The sequence below is a fragment of the Rhinoderma darwinii genome, chromosome 2, assembly GCF_050947455.1.
Source record: "Rhinoderma darwinii isolate aRhiDar2 chromosome 2, aRhiDar2.hap1, whole genome shotgun sequence".
Lineage (NCBI taxonomy): Eukaryota > Metazoa > Chordata > Amphibia > Anura > Rhinodermatidae > Rhinoderma > Rhinoderma darwinii.
The window spans coordinates 338420130-338441883 of record NC_134688.1 but is presented as its reverse complement, the minus strand read 5'-3'; the positions used below and the strand labels follow the sequence as shown (position 1 = coordinate 338441883).

The window sequence follows — 21754 nt, the reverse complement described above, 5'->3', positions numbered from 1 at the left end:
GTGGTCAACATTCCAATATTCATCTACTTTACTGTTTGAGATTTATACAGACACTAAAGATGGCCATAGATGTGAAGGCTATGTTTAATAAGTAATAATAATTGTAATAATCTATCGTACTAAAAATGGAAAATTGCTCCATCCGTCAAAACTGTCATCATTCATGCTTAGCACAGCATGTGTGGACTCGGAGCAGCACCCTACCTGTTAATTACCTACTGAAAAATGTTAATGAGAAATGCAGGTAAAAGAGGGAAGAATGTACTGTATATCACCCAAAAAATGACTAATAACTAATTCATGTTTTTCAACATTAGAATTGAACTGTGGCATTCCCGACATTCTTGAAAATGGAGAAGTCGAATTTTTAGATACTGTAATTGGATCCTTGGCATCTTATAGTTGTATGGAAGGGTAAGTCTAACATTTCAAATCCATTGCAAGAAGGCTAAGGGTATGTTCACACGTAGTCAACCAAAACGTCTGAAAATCCAGAGCTGTTTTCAAGGGAAAACAGACCCTGCTTTTCAGACGTTTTTTACCAACTCGCATTTTTACCAACTCATTTTTTTACCAACTCGTTTTTGGAGCTGTTTTCATTGGAGTCTATGAGAAAACAGCTCCAAAAACGTCTGAAAGAAGTGTCCTGCACTTCTTTTGACGAGGCTGTATTTTTACGAGTCGTCGTTTGACAGCTGTCAAACGACGACGCGTAAATAACAGGTCGTCTGCACAGTACGTCGGCAAACCCATTCAAATGAATGGGCAGATGTTTGCCGACGTATTGTAGCCATATTTTCAGACGTAAAACGAGGCATAATACGCCTCGTATACGTCTGAAATTTGGCCGTGTGAACATACCCTTAGGGTATGTTCACACGTAGTCAACCAAAACGTCTGAAAATCCAGAGCTGTTTTCAAGGGAAAACAGACCCTGCTTTTCAGACGTTTTTTTACCAACTCACATTTTTCGCGGCGTTTTTCGCGCCGTTTTCGCGGCGTTTTTTACGTCCGTTTTTGGAGCTGTTTTCATTGGAGTCTATGAGAAAACAGCTCCAAAAACGTCTGAAAGAAGTGTCCTGCACTTCTTTTGACGAGGCTGTATTTTTACGAGTCGTCGTTTGACAGCTGTCAAACGACGACGCGTAAATAACAGGTCGTCTGCACAGTACGTCGGCAAACCCATTCAAATGAATGGGCAGATGTTTGCCGACGTATTGGAGCCGTATTTTCAGACGTAAAACGAGGCATAATACGCCTCGTATACGTCTGAAATTTGGCCGTGTGAACATACCCTAAGGGTATGTTCACACGCTGAGAGGCAGTTACGTGTGAAAAGACAGACTGTTAACAGCTGCCTCGTTTCACACGTAAAAGCTCCTCCTCGTAATTTACGAGGCGTCTGAGACGCTCGTAAACCTTGAGCCGTGCTTCATTGATTTCAATGAAGAACGGCTCAAATTACGTGGCAAAGAAGTGCCCTGCACTTCTTTGCCGAGGCAGTATATTTACGGGTCGTCGTTTGACAGCTGTCAAACGACGACTCGTAAATAACAGGTCGTCTGCACAGTACGTCGGCAAACCCATTCAAATGAATGGGCAGATGTTTGCCGACGTATTGTAGCCATATTTTCAGACGTAAAACGAGGCATAATACGCCTCGTATACGTCTGAAATTTGGCCGTGTGAACATACCCTTAGTGTTACACGGGGTTGGATTTATCTATAGGACACCCATGGAGGGACAAGCGACAAGTGCACCGCAATGTTCAGCTTCATTTTGTATGAGTAGACATATAGTATTAATGCCATACATGATAGACAAATAATAAGGTGCCAGGCAATTTGTGCCTATAGGCTCCTAAAATGTGAATCCAGGACTGTTGTTATATTACACTTTAATATTGTCTTCATCCTACAGGTACATCATATTTGATAGTGGCTCCAGATACTGCTTAGCTGATGAACGGTGGAATGGGACAGTCGCCTCATGTAGACGTTAGTAAAGTTTTTCGTAATATAATGCAATAATCTGCCTTACAGGTTTATATCAGATTAAATAAGACACAAAAATATATAGCAATGTTAACTTTATATTTTGTGATCTTTAACTATTGACACATTAATTTTTTAACATGAACTATATAGCCAAAATTGTTGGAACTTACCTCCTAATCATTGAATTCAGGTGTTTCATTCAGTCCCATTGCCACAGGTGTATAAAATCAAGATCCCACTGTATAGACATATAGTAGGATATGTCACCCATGTGGTCCCATTGTAAAAAAAAACAAAAAAACACCTTAAACTGTGCTGTATACTTTTTTAAATATATGCCGTTCTGTGGAATAGCGTTTTCTCTTAGGGTATGTGCACACGCTAGCTGTCATTTACGTGTGAAAAGGCAGACTGTTTCCAGGAGAAAAAAGCTGCCTCGTTTCACACGTAAATGCTCCTCCTCGCATTTTGCGAGCCGTCTGAGACGCTCGTAAATCTTGAGCTGTGCTTCATTGAGTTCAATGAAGAACAGCTCAAATTACGTGGCAAAGAAGTGTCCTGCACTTCTTTGCCGAGGCAGTCCATTTACGCGTCGTCGTTTGACAGCTGTCAAACGACGACGCGTAAATGACAGGTCGTCGGCACAGTACGTTGGCAAACCCATTCAAATGAATGGGCAGATGTCAGCCGACGTATTGGAGCCCTATTTTCAGACGTAAAACGAGGCATAATACGCCTCGTTTACGTCTGAAAATAGGTCGTGTGAACCCAGCCTTACGCTATTCCATACCTTTTTTGGGTTTAGAGGCTCAACAAAGGCCAAAGGGATACTTTTTTTTGGCTTCCGTCAGGTGAATGAAGCTCTGTGGATATGCTTAGCGTGTGCGCCGAAAGCTTTCCTGACGTACACGCTAAGTGTACATGACAGACGTGATGTCAGCAAGACCTTGATAACATTATTTGTCCTTTATTTGTATTATACTAATACACTAGTATAATCACACCCTGTAGCGCGATATGTTTTTATTTATAGTTATTTTATTTCATTTTAGGAACCTGTCCTGAACCTCCAAACCTACAGTTTGCTCAAATAAATACAACCTTCAGCCTAAACTATTACCCACAGTCGCTTAGGGTTTTCTACACATGCGTTTCTGGTTTTCTACCCAATACATCATTGTCATCCTCTACCATGTGTCAAATTGATTTCACTTGGTCAAAGATCATTGAATTCTGCTTTAGTGAGTATATCTTTTCAAAGTATTATGATTTATTTATTATCAAATTTTTTAAAGCTTAATAAAGATGTTGCCGGAGTTGGGGATTGACCATCATTGATGAAATTAAGACGCAAACATAAGTTATGGATCCAGTGTTCCCCACCTTATCATTCAGATCCTGTCATTTTGCTTGTCAATGAAAACAATCACATAGGAACGGAAATTTTCACATGGAAATTGACCTGCGGTGCGGATTTTAATATTTACCGCAGATTTTACTTCTTTCCATTGAAATCTGCAACTCATATTGCTGTGGACTTGCTGCGGATTTGTTGCAAAATCTGAAGTCAGATCCTCGCCATACTTTTCCGCTACATGTGAACGTAGTCTTACGGTCTGAGTGTAAGGCCTCGTTTACACGAGCGTGATATACGTGCGTGCGACGCGCGTGCTTTTCACGCGTGTCGTACGCACCTATATTAGTCTATGGGGGCATGCAGACAGTCCGTGAGTTTTGCTCAGCGTGAGTCCGCTTAAAAAAACTCACGACATGTCCTATCTTTGTGCACTGTTCGCGCATCACGCACCCATTGAAGTCAATGGGTGCGTGAAAATCACGCGCACCACATGGACGCTCTTCCGTGGAACGCGCGTGATTCGCGCAACAGCAGTCAAAAGTATGTTTGCAAACAGAAAAGCACCACGGGCTTTTCTCTTGACAAACATCCAAACGGAGTGTCATCATGATGGCGGCTGCGCGAAAAGCACGCAGCCGCGCATCATACAGGGCTGACACGGAGCTGTTAAGTGCCTTTTGCGCACGCAAAACGCAGCGGTGTAAATGAGGCCGAAGTAGAAGTAGCAGTTCAGTGTCGACCCTCTCTCACCACAGACTCCATAGAGATCTGCCTTTATGGTCGTTATGCCACTAACCTTGATGCTTTGTATTCCAAATCTGAGACAGGAGGAGAAGGTGTTATCATTAATCCTTCCCTACATTTGACGTAAAATTACATCATAGCTGTGCAAGGGTAGTATGGAGCGGGCTCACAGGCTGAGCTTGCTCCATACTCATCATTTATCGGCTGTATTTTACAGCCAACACCTCATGCAATGATGAATCGACATTGGCATAGTGAATGTGACATCCAAGCCGTTAGAAGGATGGGGCTGTCCCCTCTGACAGCCCATTGGTCCCCTGTGATCGCGGGATGCTGAGGATTGTTGTGGCAGCCTGGGGGCCTCATGAAGACCCCCAGGTCTGCCATCCTGTTATGACCAGAGGCAGGCCTTAATAGGAGCTGTGAAATACACAATATACTGCAATACAAAAGGATTGCAGTATATTGTGCAAGCTATCCAACGATGGGTTGTTCAAGTTCTCTAGGGGTACTAAAAAAAAGTTGAAACAGTTAAAATAAAGTTTCATTTATATACATAAAAAAATTGTAAAAAAAAAAACAACTTTTTCCCCTAAAGCAATGTAAATAATAAAATAAACATAGTTGGTATTGCCGTGTCCATAAAGCTCAGAACTATTACAATACAATGTTATATAACCGGTGAATGGTGTACAAAAAAATTAAAAAAAAGAAAACCGCCAGAATTGCTGTTTGTTTGCCACCTCATCTGCCACAATTTTTTAAATAAAAAGTGTTTAAGAAGGCCACATGTACTTATTAATGGTACCAATTAAAACGTCAACTCATTCCGCAAAAAAAAAACAAGCCCTGTTCATTCGAGAAAAATAAAAAAAAGTTTTGGGGCACAAAACTAATTTGCTTTTTAACAATTCGTTTTTTCTTTGTAAAAGTAGTAAAACCTCAAAATATGGTATTGCTGCAATCGACGGAGCAGAATAAATCGCAGAATAAAGTTAACATGTCGTTTTTACTGCATGGTGAATGACAAACAAAACCCAAAAAATAATGGAGGAATCAAAGTTGTATTACCCTTTTCACCCAGCCGAATAATTTTTTGCCATTTTCCCAGTACATTATATGGCACATTAAATGGTACCGTGAACAACTAGAACTCATCCTGTAAAAAACAAGTCCTCATACAGCTATATTGAAAAATAAAAAAGTGATGACTTGAGAATAAAAAACAAAAATGTCTGAAGCGCAAGGGGTTAACGCAGGCATGCACAAACTTTTATTTACAGAAGGCCTATAATTTTGTACAGATTTTTGACATATATAACAATAAACAAGTAAATAAAAAATAATACACATTTTTTAAAGCACTCTGAAATATATATATTTTTTAAATAGCAGGAACATGTTATTTTAGCAACATTTTGAAAAACATATATTAAAAACGGTAGTTAATAATGAAACCTGGCAGTTCCTTCCACCTATAGTGTGTGATGCCTCTTCTTTTACCTTCGCTCCCCTGTCCATGTATCCTTCTCTACTGGCTTCCTGCTGCTTGATCACTCCTGTTTCTGCTATTACGCTCCAATAAAACATTTAAAATAAATGCAAAAAAATTACAATTAAAAAATTGTGGTATATATATATATTTCGTAAAGTGTTATTCATAATAACATGCAAAATAAATATTACAACGTACAGATGATGATCTGTGAATGACAGAGAAAACCACTATGATGTAAACATTGTTTTTTGCGATTTTTATACAGTTATGCCCAACCGAATGCAAACGGGGCAATTTTACTGGTACTTTAAGGCCATGTCATTAATGCGTTAATATGCTCTTAAGGGACCTGAACTACACCGCATTACAAATTATTATGCAAATGTTATTTTTAGCTGATTTTCCTAAATAGTCGATGCAAATGACAGTCAGTATAATCTTCAAGCCATCAACCGTTGGAGTATAATGCAAATTTTATTGAACAAATTTCCTAATGATAACAGATTTTTTTTTAGAAGTAAAAAACTTAAAATGCACTGTTTCAAATTATTATGCACAACAGAGATCAAAACATTTTAAAGTTTGGAAAGAGAACTAAAATGGTAATTTGTTGAATTTGCAGCATCAGTAGGTCATATTTACAGAAATCAAAAGCTCTTTCAATAAAAAAAAACTTAACAGGCCAAGTTACATGTTAACATAGGACCCCTTCTTTGATATCACCTTCACAATTCTTGCATCCATTGAATTTGTGAGTATTTGGACAGTTTCTGCTTGAATATCTTTGCAGGATGTCAGAATAGCTTCCCAGAGCTTCTGTTTTGATGTGAATTGCCTCCCACCCTCATAGATATTTTGCTTGAGGATGCTCCAAAGGTTCTCAATAGGGTTGAGGTCAGGGGAACATGGGGGCCACACCATGAGTTTCTCTCCTTTTATGCCCATAGCAGCCAATGACACAGAGGTATTCTTTGCAGCATGAGATGGTGCATTGTCATGCATGAAGATAATTTTGCTACAGAAGGCACGGTTCTTTTTGTACCACGGAAGAAAGTAGTCAGTCATAAACTCTACATACTTTGCAGAGGTAATTTTCACACCGTCAGGGACCCTAAAGGGGCCTACCAGCTCTCTCCCCATGATTCCAGCCCAAAACATGACTCTGCCACCTCCTTGCTGACGTCGCAGCCTTGTTGGGACATGGTGGCCATTCACCAACCATCCACTACTCCATCTATCTGGACCATCCAGGGTTGCACGGCACTTATCAGTCAACAACACGGTTTGAAAATGAGTCTTCATGTATTTCTGAGCCCACTGCAACCGTTTCTGCTTGTGAGCATTGTTTAGGGGTGGCCGAATAATAGCTTTATGCACACTTGCAAACCTCTGGAGGATCCTACACCTTGAGGTTCGCGGGACTCCAGAGGCACCAGCGGCTTCAAATACCTGTTTGCTGCTTTGCAATGACATTTTAGCAGCTGCTCTCCTAATCCTATTAATTTGTCTGGCAGAAACCTTCCTCATTATGCCTTTATCTGAACTAACCCAACTGTGCTCTGAATTAGCCACAAATCTTTTCACAGTACGATGATCACGCTTACGTTTTCTTGAAATATCCAATGTTTTCCAAGGTATTGCACTATTTCATGCTTTTCGGCAGCAGAGAGATCCTTTTTCTTTCCCATATTGCTTGAAACCTGTGGCCTGCTTAATAATGTGGAACGTCCTTCTTAAGTAGTTTTCCTTTGATTGGGCACACCTGGCTAACTAATTATCGCAGGTGTCTGAGATTGATTACAATGACCCAAAGAGCCCTAAGACACAATACCATCCATGAGTTTAATTGAAAAACGAATAATTAAATATTTATGACACTTAAATCCAATGTGCATAATAATTTGCAACATGGTGTATGCACAAAATATATTTACATGAGACTCTTGAAAATTTCAATGTCTACAATAAAAAAAAGATACTTTTGGGAGTTTTTTCAAATTTTCATGTGACTCTTAGGGGGATTAAAACCATTCTTTTTATCACTCCAATGCATCTAAAAAAAAAACAACTAAAAAAATATCCTGCAGCTCTTATGAAGACTTGTGTGTTTCCATGGTTGCAAGTTACAGAAAACCCCTGTGTAGTTAGATCTGTAGTCCTGTGCTCCTTCCTTCCATCTGACCTCGCTTTTTTTGAACCTACATACAGAAGAAGAGCGGGCAGATGGAATGGAGTAACACAGGACTGCAGGACTATTTGGTGAACATACCCTTTACGTTAGAAAGCATCTACACAGAGCATTAAGTTGTCTATGAAAAGCTTCAATTTTTCAGGAGTGTCCTGCGGTTCGCCAGGGAAAGTGGAAAATGGGATTGTACAAATGGAAGATGACAAGTTTCAGTCAATAGCAAATTTTTCCTGTAATGAAGGGTAAGTATAATTAAGATAAAACCACAAAACACAGCTCTTGGTATTTTTCTCCCCCCATGGATATAACATGCCTATCCTTTCCCTATCACCACCATTGGCCGAGCTAAATGGACATGTTAATGGTGGTGATAGGGAAAGGATAGGAATCTTGGGTCTATCGCCAAATAAAAGAGGTTGTCAGGTTCAGACAACACATTTTCATAGAGGGTCTCTCTCTCTCTCTGTGTAGGACTCAGCACGTTCATTCGTTACACTTTGCTGTAGTTGAATTAAAAACTTGCTGCAGGACAAAAAAAATTGGCAGCAATTTAAATCCCAGCATGTAGCGATTAAAAAAAATGGCTAGCAAATCTCTTGACTGGAGTGATTTTAAAGACATTTTCAAGCTACTCAATGCATTCCTATGGACACCGATTTGTCACAGTGATGTCACAGCGATCTTTGTGCAGTGAGATAAATAGTCCCAAGCCTAATGCATTCCTATGGACAGCGATCAATCGATCACTACAAAACAAGGTCTATGTTTAGCCCCAGCTTTAAGCTTCAAAACCACTTTATTGTTTTTAAAGTGCCATATACAGTAATAGGAAGAGAAAAATGCACATTTCTATACGCTCTTTTTTTGCCCCTTTAAAAAAGACAAATTTAAAAACTCGTTTTTTTAAAAAAAAGAATGTAATTAGTACATGTGTTTTGTCAAAATAGTGTGTCTTACTACCCACATTTTTACATGCAAGTTTTTTTTGTGTGGAGTTTTTTGCAGTACATGTGATATAATTCAAAGATCATGTGATTCTTCTTTGCAACACAAAATTTATTCTGAAAAACACGCCACAATGACGCCATAAAGACATAAGAAAATAAAGCCATAAAAGAAACCACACTCTTTGTAGCACATTTATTAGTTCCCTATTGACTTCAAGCCGACATCTGGGTGCAGCATTTTTTGTAAAAAAAAAAAAAAACTGGGAATTTTTTTTCCCTAAAAATGCTGTGTGTAAAGGCCTCCTTTAGCCTCAAAGCTGCAACTCAGCTGAATATTTTTTGGGGTTTCCTGTTTTTGGATAAAAAACCTTTTTGAATAACTCTTTAATGCACATGGGCGCATAAAATTCTAGGGGAGTACTTACACGTGGCAGATTTGTTGCAGACATTTTCTGCGATTGAAAATCCATTCCATACATCTGAACGGCGTTGTTTCTGCAGAATGTGCATGGATTTCTGAAAGCCTCATTCAGACAAATGGAACAGTTGCAGGAATTTCTGCAACAAATGTGCTGTTTGTGAACATGCCCTTATTCACCAAATATACCATTATCGGGGAGAATCTATTAAGGCTCGCATTTCACATAAAAAAACACTGGTGTAAGATTGATGTCTGGCCATCTGTGTGCTAGAAAGTCAAATCTAAGTCTGCTGTGAGCTGATGTAGATTTGCGCTTTCATTTTCGCCAGTTTCTGTCATATATTTTTGTAAGTCTGTCAGGCCGAGTGTGCCCTGCCCTTAAGTCTCACCCACTTTAATGTAAAGTGCTATTAGTGGTAAAAATGGCACAAAAGTCAAACATTTCTATGTAAATGATCTAATAATTTAAATAATCTGTGGCATTTACGGCTTTTTTACGCCAGAAAACTGGCGCAGAACTAGTAATAAATTCCCCCATCAACTTCATACCTGCTTTGACAGCTCTCACCTGCTCTGACCTATTGAAAGTCATGTATGTATCTGTCAATGGGGACATCAATGATTTTGGGGATTTACACTACCGTTCAAAAGTTTAGGGTCACTTAGAAATTTCCTTATTTTTGAAAGAAAAGCACAGTATTTTTCAATGAAGATAACATTAAATTAATCAGAAATACACTCTATACATTGTTAATGTGGTAAATGACTATTCTAGCTGCAAACGTCTGGTTTTTAATGCAATATCTACATAGGTGTATAGAGGCCCATTTCCAGCAACCATCACTCCAGTGTTCTAATGGTACATTGTGTTTGCTAACTGTGTTAGAAGGCTAATGGATGATTAGAAAACACTTGATAACCCTTGTGCAATTATGTTAGCACCGCTGTGAACAGTTTTGCTGTTTAGAAGAGCTATAAAACTGATCTTCCTTTGAGCTAGTTGAGAATCTGGAGGATTACATTTGTGCGTTCGATTAAACTCTGCAAATGGCTAGAAAGACAGAGCTTTCATGTGAAACTCGACTGTTAAGGATCTGCCAGGCACAGCTTCTGTATCTACGCCCATAGGTAATCAGTCTGCACCTGCTTCTATGTCTGTGAGACTGACTCCATCTTCCACCACTCAGGATGGCAGGCTTACGAGTGGGAGAGCCTATCACAGCCTGGCCAGACGGAGCTAGTTCCCGCCCTCTGTCTATTTATACCTGCCTTTCCTGTTCCTCCTTGCTTGTGATTCTTCTCGTTTGGTTTCCTGGCTCTGCTGCAGCTTCTTGAACTATTTGACCCTGCTTCATATTGACCCTGGCTTACTGACTACTCTCCTGCTCTGCGTTTGGTACCTCGTACACTCCTGGTTTGACTCGGCTTGTTCACTACTCTCCTTCTCTGCGTTTTGTACCTCGTACACTCCTGGTTTGACTCGGCTCGTTCACCACTCTTGTTGCTCACGTTGTTGTCGTGGGCAACTGCCCCTTTTCCCTTGCTTCTGTGTACCCTTGTCTGTTTGTCTGTCGTGCACTTATTGAGCGTAGGGACCGTCGCCCAGTTGTACCCCGTCACCTAGGGCGGGTCGTTGCAAGTAGGCAGGGACTGAGTGGCGGGTAGATTAGGGCTCACTTGTCTGTTTCCTTACCCCCGTCATTACATAGACAGTCTATTCTTGTTTCCTACAACGGTGTGTACTACTCTCTTCAGAGGACAGCACAAACGGCTCTAACCAGAGTAGAAAGAGAAGTGGGAGGCCCCGCTGCACAACTGAGCAACAAGACAAGTACATTAGAGTCTCTAGTTTGAGAAATAGACGCCTCACAGGTCCTCAACTGGCAGCTTCATTAAATAGTACCCGCAAAACACCAGTGTCAACGTCTACAGTGAAGAGGCGACTCCGGGATGCTGGCCTTCAGGGCAGGGTGGCAAAGAAAAAGCCATATCTGAGACTAGCTAATAAAAGGAAAAGATTAATATGGGCAAAAGCACACAGACATTGGACAGAGGAAGATTGGAAAAAAAGTGTTATGGACAGACGAATCGAAGTTTAAGGTGTTTGGATCACACAGAAGAACATTTGTGAGACGCAGAACAACTGAAAAGATGCTGGAAGAGTGCCTGACGCCATCTGTCAAGCATGGTGGAGGTAATGTGATGGTCTGGGGTTGCTTTGGTGCTGGTAAAGTGGGAGATTTGTACAAGGTATAAGGGATTTTGAATAAGGAAGGCTATCACTCCATTTTGCAACGCCATGCTATACCCTGTGGACAGCGCTTGATTGGAGCCAATTTCATCCTACAACAGGACAATGACCCAAAGCACACCTCCACATTATGCAAAAACTATTTAGGGAAGAAGCAGGCAGCTGGTATTCTATCTGTAATGGAGTGGCCAGCGCAGTCACCAGATCTCAACCCCATAGAGCTGTTGTGGGAGCAGCTTGACCGTATGGTAGGCAAGAAGTGCCCATCAAGCCAATCCAACTTCTGGGAGGGGCTTCTGGAAGCATGGGGTGAAATTTCTCCCGATTACCTCAGCAAATTAACAGCTAGAATGCCAAAGGTCTGCAATGCTCTAATTGCTGCAAATGGAGCATTCTTTGACGAAAGCAAAGTTTGAAGGAGAAAATTATTATTTCAAATAAAAATCATTATTTCTAACCTTGTCAATGTCTTGACTATATTTTCTAGTCATTTTGCAACTCATTTGATAAATATAAGTGTGAGTTTTCATGGAAAACATAAAATTGTCTGGGTGACCCCAAACTTTTGAACGGTAGTGTAGTTCCACACAAGCTTTATGATAACACTAAACTTAACAGATAAAACACGGGAAATATAATAAGAATCTCTCAGTAAGGATACATTCACATGTGGCTTCGTGTGGTATAGAGAACTGCACCATTAGCAGACCGCAAAAAAACACGTGCTACAATTCTGCCGCAAAAGTATATATTATGAAAGAAACAGTTATTGGAACATATTCCTAGCACTATGTCTAATGTTTTACTATTGCAGTCAATGGGGAATTGTGAAACTGCAACAAAACTATCACCAATGGGGCAAACTGCAGTTTTATAAATCCTGAAAACTGCAAGCATTTAAACTATACTGTGTGGATAGGATTCCATAAAAAAAATCTATAGTGTTACATCTGGTCGTGTGTGTTTTAGGCTCTGAATCTATCATTTCAATGATCAGCCTAGAATCTCAGCATTGATATTAACAATTGAAGGGTATTTCTCTCTCCTTTAAAATGCATTGAATTAGATAAAATAAATGAAAGGGGTTGTCTCATGAAGACTTTTTAACAAGAAGCTGGTGTGGCAAATAACTATTCATGATGGGTCTAATCTATGCTAAACCACCGCAATTAACTGTGGCCTCTGCAAGAGAAGTGTAGCATTACATGCTAGCCATTCAAATGTAGGCCAAACATGTAATGCATGGACAAGCCAGTCTACCATAGCCAAGTCCGGCACATAGACAATGGTCTCGGGTGAGGCCTCCCCCTCATGGCCATTATAAACTTGAGTGACTGTTAGCATTGGCCGATTGGTCCCCTTGTCATATTGTATTTCGGTAACGCCAATGGAACGAATTGTGCCAGATGGAGAGTCAACACATTGTTTCAAATAGCATACAATTTTTATGAAATTGCAAGTTTATACGACCCACATCAACCAATCTCTCTATCTCTCTCTCCGTATATATATATATATATATATATATATATATATATATATATGGCTCATATTGTGTTTTATTTCCTTGTTTCATGTAGTTACAAGTTATTGGGAGATAAATACAGAGAATGCATGGAAGATGGAACCTGGAGCGACAGCATTCCAACGTGTGAGAGTAAGGACCTCTGCATATTACATCTGCATAGCTTATAATGTCCAGTCACAGTCATAGACAAAGAACTTACAGAGTAGATTCTGCAATATCAGTGTGACGTACTATCAACTCTATCCCTCATTTTACATGTGGCTTTTTTTGTATAGCATACCTCTTTTTTTTCTTGCATGAATCATGTTCATGTGAATATATGAAACTTTGTAATTATTCGGGGAAAGTGGCATCTTCATCTCCTCCTAATTCCCCTTTCCGTGCCAGCAGATAATTGTTAATAAATCTCTTCAGTCACTAAAAAACGTCACAAACGTCATTAGCTTTTTGCCATACACTAATTTTTTTATGTGACCACATTTTCAAAATTGCAACTTTCCCTGTCGCATGGTGTATTACAGAACTTTGTCCCACTGAAGTCAACGAGAGGTGTGTAAAATAGGCGACTCATGTATGTTATTGATTTTAGCATATATTTCATGCATTTGTGGCATTTTTTTCGCCATATTTCTTAAGAAAATAATGTCAGGGAGGGGCTTTAGAAACTAAAAAGTAATAAACTGATAAAAATACTGAATAAATCCGAAACCAAATGTGGATGAAAATGTAAACACTGAGAATAGTGACTTAAAACTCAGGTGCATAAGGACAATAAGTCGTGTATTTGTTGTCTGTACAGTGCTCCGCTTCACTTCTGTATTTAAATGCATTCATCTGAGTGAGGCCTAAATGGGCATGTACACGGGCCAATAATTGCCCAAACAAGCGTTCTTACAAACGTCCTTTTACGCTTATTGGCGCGTATAGGCAGGGCGACGTTTAGCCGACAAGGCCCATTCTTCAGCTGATAATATCGTTTATTCAGACTATAAAATGACTGCTGTTGGTAGCACATCTCCCCGTGTAAACGGGATGAGCTGCCGACAAAGATGCAAACTGATGAGGACCGAACTATCATATTAATCCAAACGGAAACGATTAGCAACGGAAGCATTACTATTGAAATCAATGGTAATGCAAATGGAAAGCTATGGTTTCCATTTGGTTTCCTTTCATGTGATCCCCTGACGAAAAGGTCTGATGGAACCCATGAACGGAACCCCGACCCAGATGTGAACGAAGCCTTAGCTTAAAAAGCAAAGCATTACATAGAATTATACGTTCAGAAATGATTAACTATTGAGCTTGATCATCTGTTTTTCACTTGTTACTGTACATTTCTTTACTTCAAACAGGAAGCTGCCCAGACCCCCCTGAACCTGATTTTGCACAGATTATTGAGATACCGCAGTATTTTCCAGTTGGAATAACTATTACTTACCGGTGCAGCCCTGGATATAAATATGACTTATTTCTACCACCTATCATTCAGTGTCTGGATGGATTTACATGGTCAAAGATCACTGAATTCTGCAAAAGTAAGTACGGTTTTGGCAGTGGCGTAACTACTGCCAATAATGATAAATATTTACTAATATCATGCGAATGTCTTCAGAGAGTAAATAAAGAAAATACCTATCAAAACTTGTATATTATTATGTAGAATGTTGTTGTTTTTTTATTACAATTAAAGGGGTTTTTCAATGAACACTATTATGTTTTTGTTTTTTAAAAAGCACCAAATTCTGAACACATTTTGTATTGAACACATTTTGTATTTAAAAAAAAAACCATCTAGTAAATTTATGGCATTTGACTTGTGTAGTATGGCTCCACCTGGTGTTAAGTGTATAGCAATCTACATGTCCACCTACTGAGCTGAGTGCTGGTTGACACGCATGCTCAGTCACTCTCCCCACAGACCGTTCTCTACATAGCGATCCTCTAATCACCAATAGAAACTGCTTTCTGTCCTGCTTGTCAGGGAAGGAGCAGAGCCTCTGCAGTAGGAAACTCCTTTCTGCCATAGAAAATCCAGTGTAATCTGGAAACAAAAAAAAAAAGCAGATAATTCTGTCATAGAAATCTGCAGAAAATTGCATTTTTGCTGTGGAAACTGTGCGTATTATTGCTGCGGTTTTACCTGCAGATTTAGTGTCAAGCATTTATTATAGCAAACTGCAGATTTACAGTGGTTTGTATTGTGTTTCTGCTGTATTTCCACTATATATACCGCAACAAGTCTCATCTGTAGTGGAATTTATAATCCCCATTCTTTGGGCCAAACACGCAGCATCCCTAGACAGAAAATGCAGCATAAATTGCATATGTTGCAGAATTAGAAAAGTCACACTGCAGAACACTTCCCGCACGACTTTTCTGCATTTATTTTCCACAACGTGTGGCTGAGAATGGCTAAATGTCATTCACTTTGCTGCCACTGTACATGCTGCAGGATTTCTGCACAGAATTCCGTTGTGGAAATTCCACAGCGTTTACGCAATGTGGGAACCCAGCCTTAAAGAGACTCTGTCACTACATTATAAGTGCCCTATCTCCTATATAAGGAGATGGGCGCTGTAATGTAGGTGACAGTAATGCTTTTTATTTAAAAAAACGATCTTTTTTCACAACGTTAGGAGCGATTTTGGTTTATGCTAATGAGCTTTCTTAATGCCCAAGTGGGCGTACTTTTACTTTCGACCAAGTGGGCATTGTACAGAGGAGTGTATGACGCTGACCAATCGGCATCATGCACTACTCTCCATTCATTTACACTGCACTAGCGATATAGTTATATCGCTATGTGCAGTCTCATACACAAGCCCTAACATTACTACAGTGTCCTGATAATGAATACACATGAAATGCAGCCTGGACGTCATGTGTACTCAGAATCCTGACACTTCTGACTCTTTTTTTGTGAGATTCCGGCAAGTGAAACCAAATCTCGTTTAGCTCCGTGATCTCGCGAGATTTCGTATCCGTTGCTGGAATCTCACAAAAAAGAGTCAGAAGTGTCAGGATTCTGAGTACACATGACGTCCAGGCTGGATTTCATGTGTATTCATTATCAGGACACTGTAGTAATGTTAGGGTTTGTTTATGTAGCTGCACATAGTGATATATCTATATCGCTAGTACAGTGTAAATGAATGGAGAGGAGTGCATGATGCCGATTGGTCAGTGTCATACACTCCTCTGTACAACGCCCACTTGGTCGAAAGTAAAAGTACGCCCACTTGGGCATTAAGAAAGCTCATTAGCATAAACCAAAATCGCTCCTAACGTTGTGAAAAAAGATCGTTTTTTAAAATAAAAAGCATTACTGTCACCTACATTACAGCGCCCATCTCCTTATATAGGAGATAGGGCACTTATAATGTGGTGACAGAGCCTCTTTAAGCTGGTTTGGAAAGTAAGAAATGACTATATTGGCATCTGCCAGAAGAGGAAATCGATTCCTCCACAGCCCCTCCCTTATCAGCACAGATAAGCAGCAGCACCAAGGGAGAGGGGAAGTGACATAGGAGAAAGGTATTTTTATATACTATAAACACTGCAAATTACTTTACAACAGCTATTAACATAACAGCCTTTGATTTGTGGGATAACCCATTTAATATCACTTTCTCTTTTTAATATGTAAAGACGTCCTGTTGTTGATATTATTAATAGAATAACTAAACTAAATAATAATAATTAAATTGCTTATTTTTTAGAGGTCATCTGTGGAGAACCCGAGCGGATCAAAAATGGGAATGTAAGAAGCACAGGAACAGATTTTGGATCAACAGCTACTTACAGCTGCAATAATGGGTGAGTGGCCAATAATAACAATCTACATCCAGTGTGAATAACACATATGTTATGTGAAGATCATAGGTTCATCACAGAAAGCCTGGATTCACATGGGAGGGAAATGCTCCGGATATTCGTTCCCGCAAAAAAATCTGCAAGTGTTACGTGCGGATTTAGCTCCGAATTTCGCCCCTTCAGCATCGAAAAGGGAGAAATCCGCAGTGAATATCCAGGACAGAATGAACATGCTGCAGATTTTAAAACCCACAACATGTTCTGATTTCCATGTCAAAAATGTTCAGGAGTATGTGGATGAGATTTGTTCAAATTCTGCAGCATCTCCGTAGCGAGGCAATTCAGCCTTTTTGACAGACCTATAATTTAATAAATGCTGATGTAGAATCTAAAACTTCAAATACCCAGAAAATGCCCTACAGACCGGTCAGTTAACTTGAAACTTAACATGATGACTGGTCTGCAAAATAAATGTTGGGAAGTTGAAATTCTTTAGAGCCCTGTATATTATTACAGTAAGGTCATATACTGTAGCTAGAGAGCTATTCCAATAATAATAATAATAATATTATAATATAATAGGCAGATAAGACATTCCTAGAATTCCCTAACTTCACATTCTTCTTCGCTCCGCCTGTAAATTTAATTCTGTAAAAGATGTTTTAGTTTGTGCATTATTAATGTAACGTAGTGATTTTGTTTTTGTTCCTTTTTACTGTGGTGTGGATTTATACTTGGTTATTGCTGCTGTAGGTGGCCTATAAATTAGACAACATAAAGTCTGAGACAGAAATTTGCACATAGCAGTTGCCACACATTGCAGGGGAGACCAAGTAAAGCTAGAAATGTGTAAACCGTATCCCATAGCGGAGAATAATGGTCATGATTACCAAATTGTTTTCTTACAATTGCCCCTATATTCTTCATGTCTAAATCAATGATCGTTGAAATGATGCATAATGTATATATAGTAAGTAAACGGCTATTTAAAAATATCGAAACAAATAGTTGTACAAAATGTATCCATACTAAAGTGCTAGACTTATTTATGCATTTTATCGTTTATTTATCTACAGATTCACTTTGATTGGACAGTCACAAAGAAAATGTACAGCAGATGCTGTATGGGAGGGCAGCCCCCCTGTATGCCAATGTAAGTTTCTATGCCTTTCTAATAACTTGCACTAAGATGATGTTTCACTTTTTTTAGAGAGTTCTCTTTGAAAGTTTTGCATTATGTGTTTTATTTTTTCTTCCAGAACATCAAGACCTTATGAATTATCAGACTTAAGAACCGTGCATGTGTGACCTTGATTCGGATTAAGCTTTCATTTTTAGAATTTTTTTTTTCCATGCCATACTATTAACTTAGAAATAACTAACTTCTACCAGTATATTGGTTTTGATAAGTAGGAATTTTCACACGTTTAGATAAAAAGTGATCCATATTTTCTTCGTATTTTCACTTGTTGAAGTAAATCTTCTAAACTTGACTTATGTAATGACATCCATATATTGAACGAGATTCCTCTCAAAAAGGATTTTTTTTTTTTTTTTAACTTTTGCATCTCAATTAAGTTGTTAACCTCATAATAATGTCTGTGTTGTGCTATATTATTGTTCTTGATGTTTAATCAACATTGATTTACGCTTTACATATGGTCTGCAATAGGATATCACGAGCACTTAGCCCGTCCCTTAGATAAGCCCCAACCCTTAATTCGACTACCAGCCAAAAATGAAGATCAGAAAGCAAACTTACATGTGTTCTCTAAAAGATTTCAACAAGACTAAGGGTATGTTCACACGGCCTATTTACGGACGTAAATCGGGCGTTTTTGCCCCGAATTACGCCCGAAAATAGCGCCTCAATAGCGCTGACAAACATCTGCCCATTGAAAGCAATGGGCAGACGTTTGTCTGTTCACACGAGGCGTATATTTACGCGCCGCTGTCAAATGACCTGTCACCTCTTTGGCCGTAATTGGAGCCGCTATTCATTGACTCCAATGAATAGCAGCGCTAATTACGGCCGTAATTGACGCGGCGTTCAAGCGCCTGCACATGCCGGTACGGCTGAAATTACGGGGATGTTTTCAGGCTGAAACATCCCCGTAATTTCAGCCGTTACGGACCCCCGCCGTGTGAACATACCCTAACAGTGTGGGGAAATGTATCTCCTGCCTATAATTACTAGGACTTATCTCAAAAGAAAAAAACAACATGACTTGAGATGTTACCCTCTGGTAACTTGGGCCCATCAAAGGAAATTATTCCTGGGCCCGCTCTACAAGTATATAGAATATGACATTGGCCCAGGAATAATGTTATTGTACATACTGGTCATATCACTAGGACTAATATGTCATATGCAAATGAATCCACTGATGGTATTGTCTCTTGCTGAATTTCCATGTTGTTGCATGTCCTTGCTACTTTAAGGCTGGATTCACATGCGTCAGATTTTGTTGCAGAAATTTCTGCAACTTAAAATCTGTTTCATTCATCTGAATGGAACTTGCAGAAATCCAGGTGTTTGCTGCAGAAACAACCACATTCAGTTGAATGGATCTGATTTTCAGTTGCAAACATTTCTGCAACAAAATCTACTGCGCGTGAATCCATCCTAAGGCTATGTTCACACGGGGTATTTTGCCGAGTTTTTTGACGCGGAAACCGCGTCGCAAAACTCGGCAAAAACGGCCCGAAAATGCCTCCCATTGATTTCAATGGGAGGCGTCGGCGGCTTTTTTCCGCGAGCAGTAAAACTGCCTCGTGGGAAAAAGAAGCGACATGCCCTATCTTCGGGCGCTTCCGCCTCTGACCTCCCATTGACTTCAATGGGAGGCAGAGAAAGCGTATTTTGCGCTGTTTTATGCCCGCGGCGCTCAATGGCCGCTGGCGAAAATCGGCGTGCAGGGAGAGGAAAATCTGCCTCAAAGTTCCAAACGGAATTTTGAGGCAGATATTCCTCCCCCAAAATACTCCGTGTGAACATAGCCTAAGTCTGGGGCTAGACCTAGACATTTGTATAGAAGTGAACGATAAATCGCTGTCCATAGGCATTAGGCTTGGGACTATTTATCTCACGATAGGTAATCGCTGTCCGTATGAATCCATTGAGAAGCTTGAAAATCTCTTCAAAATCGCTCCAGACAAGTGTGTAGCAAAATGGCTAGCAAATCTCTTGACTGGAGCGATTTTGTAGAGATTTTCAAGCTACTCAACGGATTCCTATTGACAGCGATTTATCACAGCGATTGTTTATGGTGAGATAAATAGTCCCAAGCTTAATGGATTCCTATTTACAGAGATTTATCACAGCGATATCACAGCGATTCTAGTGAGATAAATAGCCCCAAGCCTAATGCATTCCTAAGGACAGCGATTAGTCATTCCCTACAAGAAAAAAGCCTATGTCTAGCCCCAGCCTAAAGAACCTGGGCCCTCTAATCTTTAATTGAAAAAGCTTGGCGGCGGGTGGAAGATCTCCTCATGTGTCAAAAGTATCTTCATTTAAAACTGATAATAAAAAGGATTTCTACAGTTAATGTGCAAAAAGCAATTTAAAATTTGGAATACACACACACACACACACAGACACACACACACATATATATATATATATATATATATATATATATATATATATATATATATATATGTATGTATAAAAAATATATACACACACACACACAAACTAGTCCTTCTCAATGAATTAGAATATCATCAAAAAGTTAATTTATTTCAGTAATTCAATTCAAAAAGTGAATCTCATATTATATAGATTCATTACACACAGAGTGATCTATTTCTAGCATTCTTTTCATATAATGTTGATGATTATGGCTAAGGGTATGTTCACACGGCCTATTTTCGACCGTTTTTCGGGCCGTAAATGCCCGAAAAATGGCCGACAAATCGGAAGCAGAATGCCTCCAAACATCTGCCCATTGATTTCAATGGGAAAAACGGCGTTCTGTTCCAAAAGGCCGTTTTTTTCCGTGGCCGTTTTGAAAAGACGCTCCATATTTTCAGACACTTTTGAGTTTGCGTGTGAACATACCCTAACAGTTAATGAAAACCTAAAATTCGGTCTCTCAGAAAATTTGAATATTAAATAAGCCCAATTTCAAAAATTATTTTTAATACCGAAATCTTGGCTTAGTGAAAAATATGTACAGTATATGCACTCAATACTTGGTCAGGGTTCCTTTTGAATGACTTACTGCATCAATGCGGTGTGGAAAGGAGGCGATCAGCCTGTGGCACTGCTGAGGTGTTATAGAAGCCCCGGTTGCTTTGATAGCGGCCTTCAGCTCGTCTGCATTGTTGGGTCTGGTGTCTCATCTTCCTCTTGACAATACCCCATAGATTCTCTATGGGGTTTAGGTCAGGCGAGTTTGCTGGCCAATCAAACACAGCGATACTGTGGTTATTAACCAGGTATTGGTACTTTTGGCAGTGTGGGCAGGTGCCAAGTCGTGCTGGAAAATGAAATTAGCATCTCCATAAAGCTTGTCAGCAGAGGGAAGCATGAAGTGCTCTAAAATTTCCTGGTAGACAGCTGCGTTGACTCTGAACTTGAAATAGCACAGTGGACCAACACCAGCATATGACATGGCTCCCCAAACCATCACTGACTGTGGAAACTTCACACTGGACCACAAGCAACTTGTATTGATTCCCCTCCACTCTTCCTCCAGACTCTGGGACCTGGATTTCCAAATGAAATGCAAATTTTACTTTCATCTGAAAACAGGACTTTGGACAACTGAGCACCAGACCATTCATTTTAAAGGCTTAGGAAACTTTTGCCGGTGTTTTGTGTTGATTAGCTGATTAGATTGTGACATCATGAGTCTACAATCTTCAACTTTTACCCAATATTCAGATTTTCTGAGAGACTAAGTTTTGGGTTTTCATTAACTGTTAATGGGGTTTTACACAGGACGATTATCAGGCAGACGAGCATTAATTGAAAGCTCGTTGCCTATAATTGCCCT

General features: G+C 39.6%; 1 protein-coding gene across 2 annotated transcripts in view; it reads left to right on the top strand.

The window, feature by feature from the left end:
- Positions 1-19834, top strand: part of LOC142741272 (C4b-binding protein alpha chain-like) — a 51269-nt gene extending 31435 nt beyond the window's left edge. For both annotated transcript variants that reach the window (XM_075850667.1, XM_075850666.1), the window contains 9 exons: positions 318-414; positions 1922-1998; positions 3051-3239; positions 7931-8027; positions 12985-13061; positions 14288-14470; positions 16655-16751; positions 17825-17901; positions 18008-19834. In XM_075850667.1, coding sequence (XP_075706782.1) covers positions 318-414; positions 1922-1998; positions 3051-3239; positions 7931-8027; positions 12985-13061; positions 14288-14470; positions 16655-16751; positions 17825-17901; positions 18008-18009 — 896 coding nt within the window. In that variant the 3' untranslated portion in view covers positions 18010-19834. The remainder of the gene's footprint in view (positions 1-317; positions 415-1921; positions 1999-3050; positions 3240-7930; positions 8028-12984; positions 13062-14287; positions 14471-16654; positions 16752-17824; positions 17902-18007) is intronic.
- The last annotated feature ends 1920 nt before the right edge of the window (positions 19835-21754 follow it).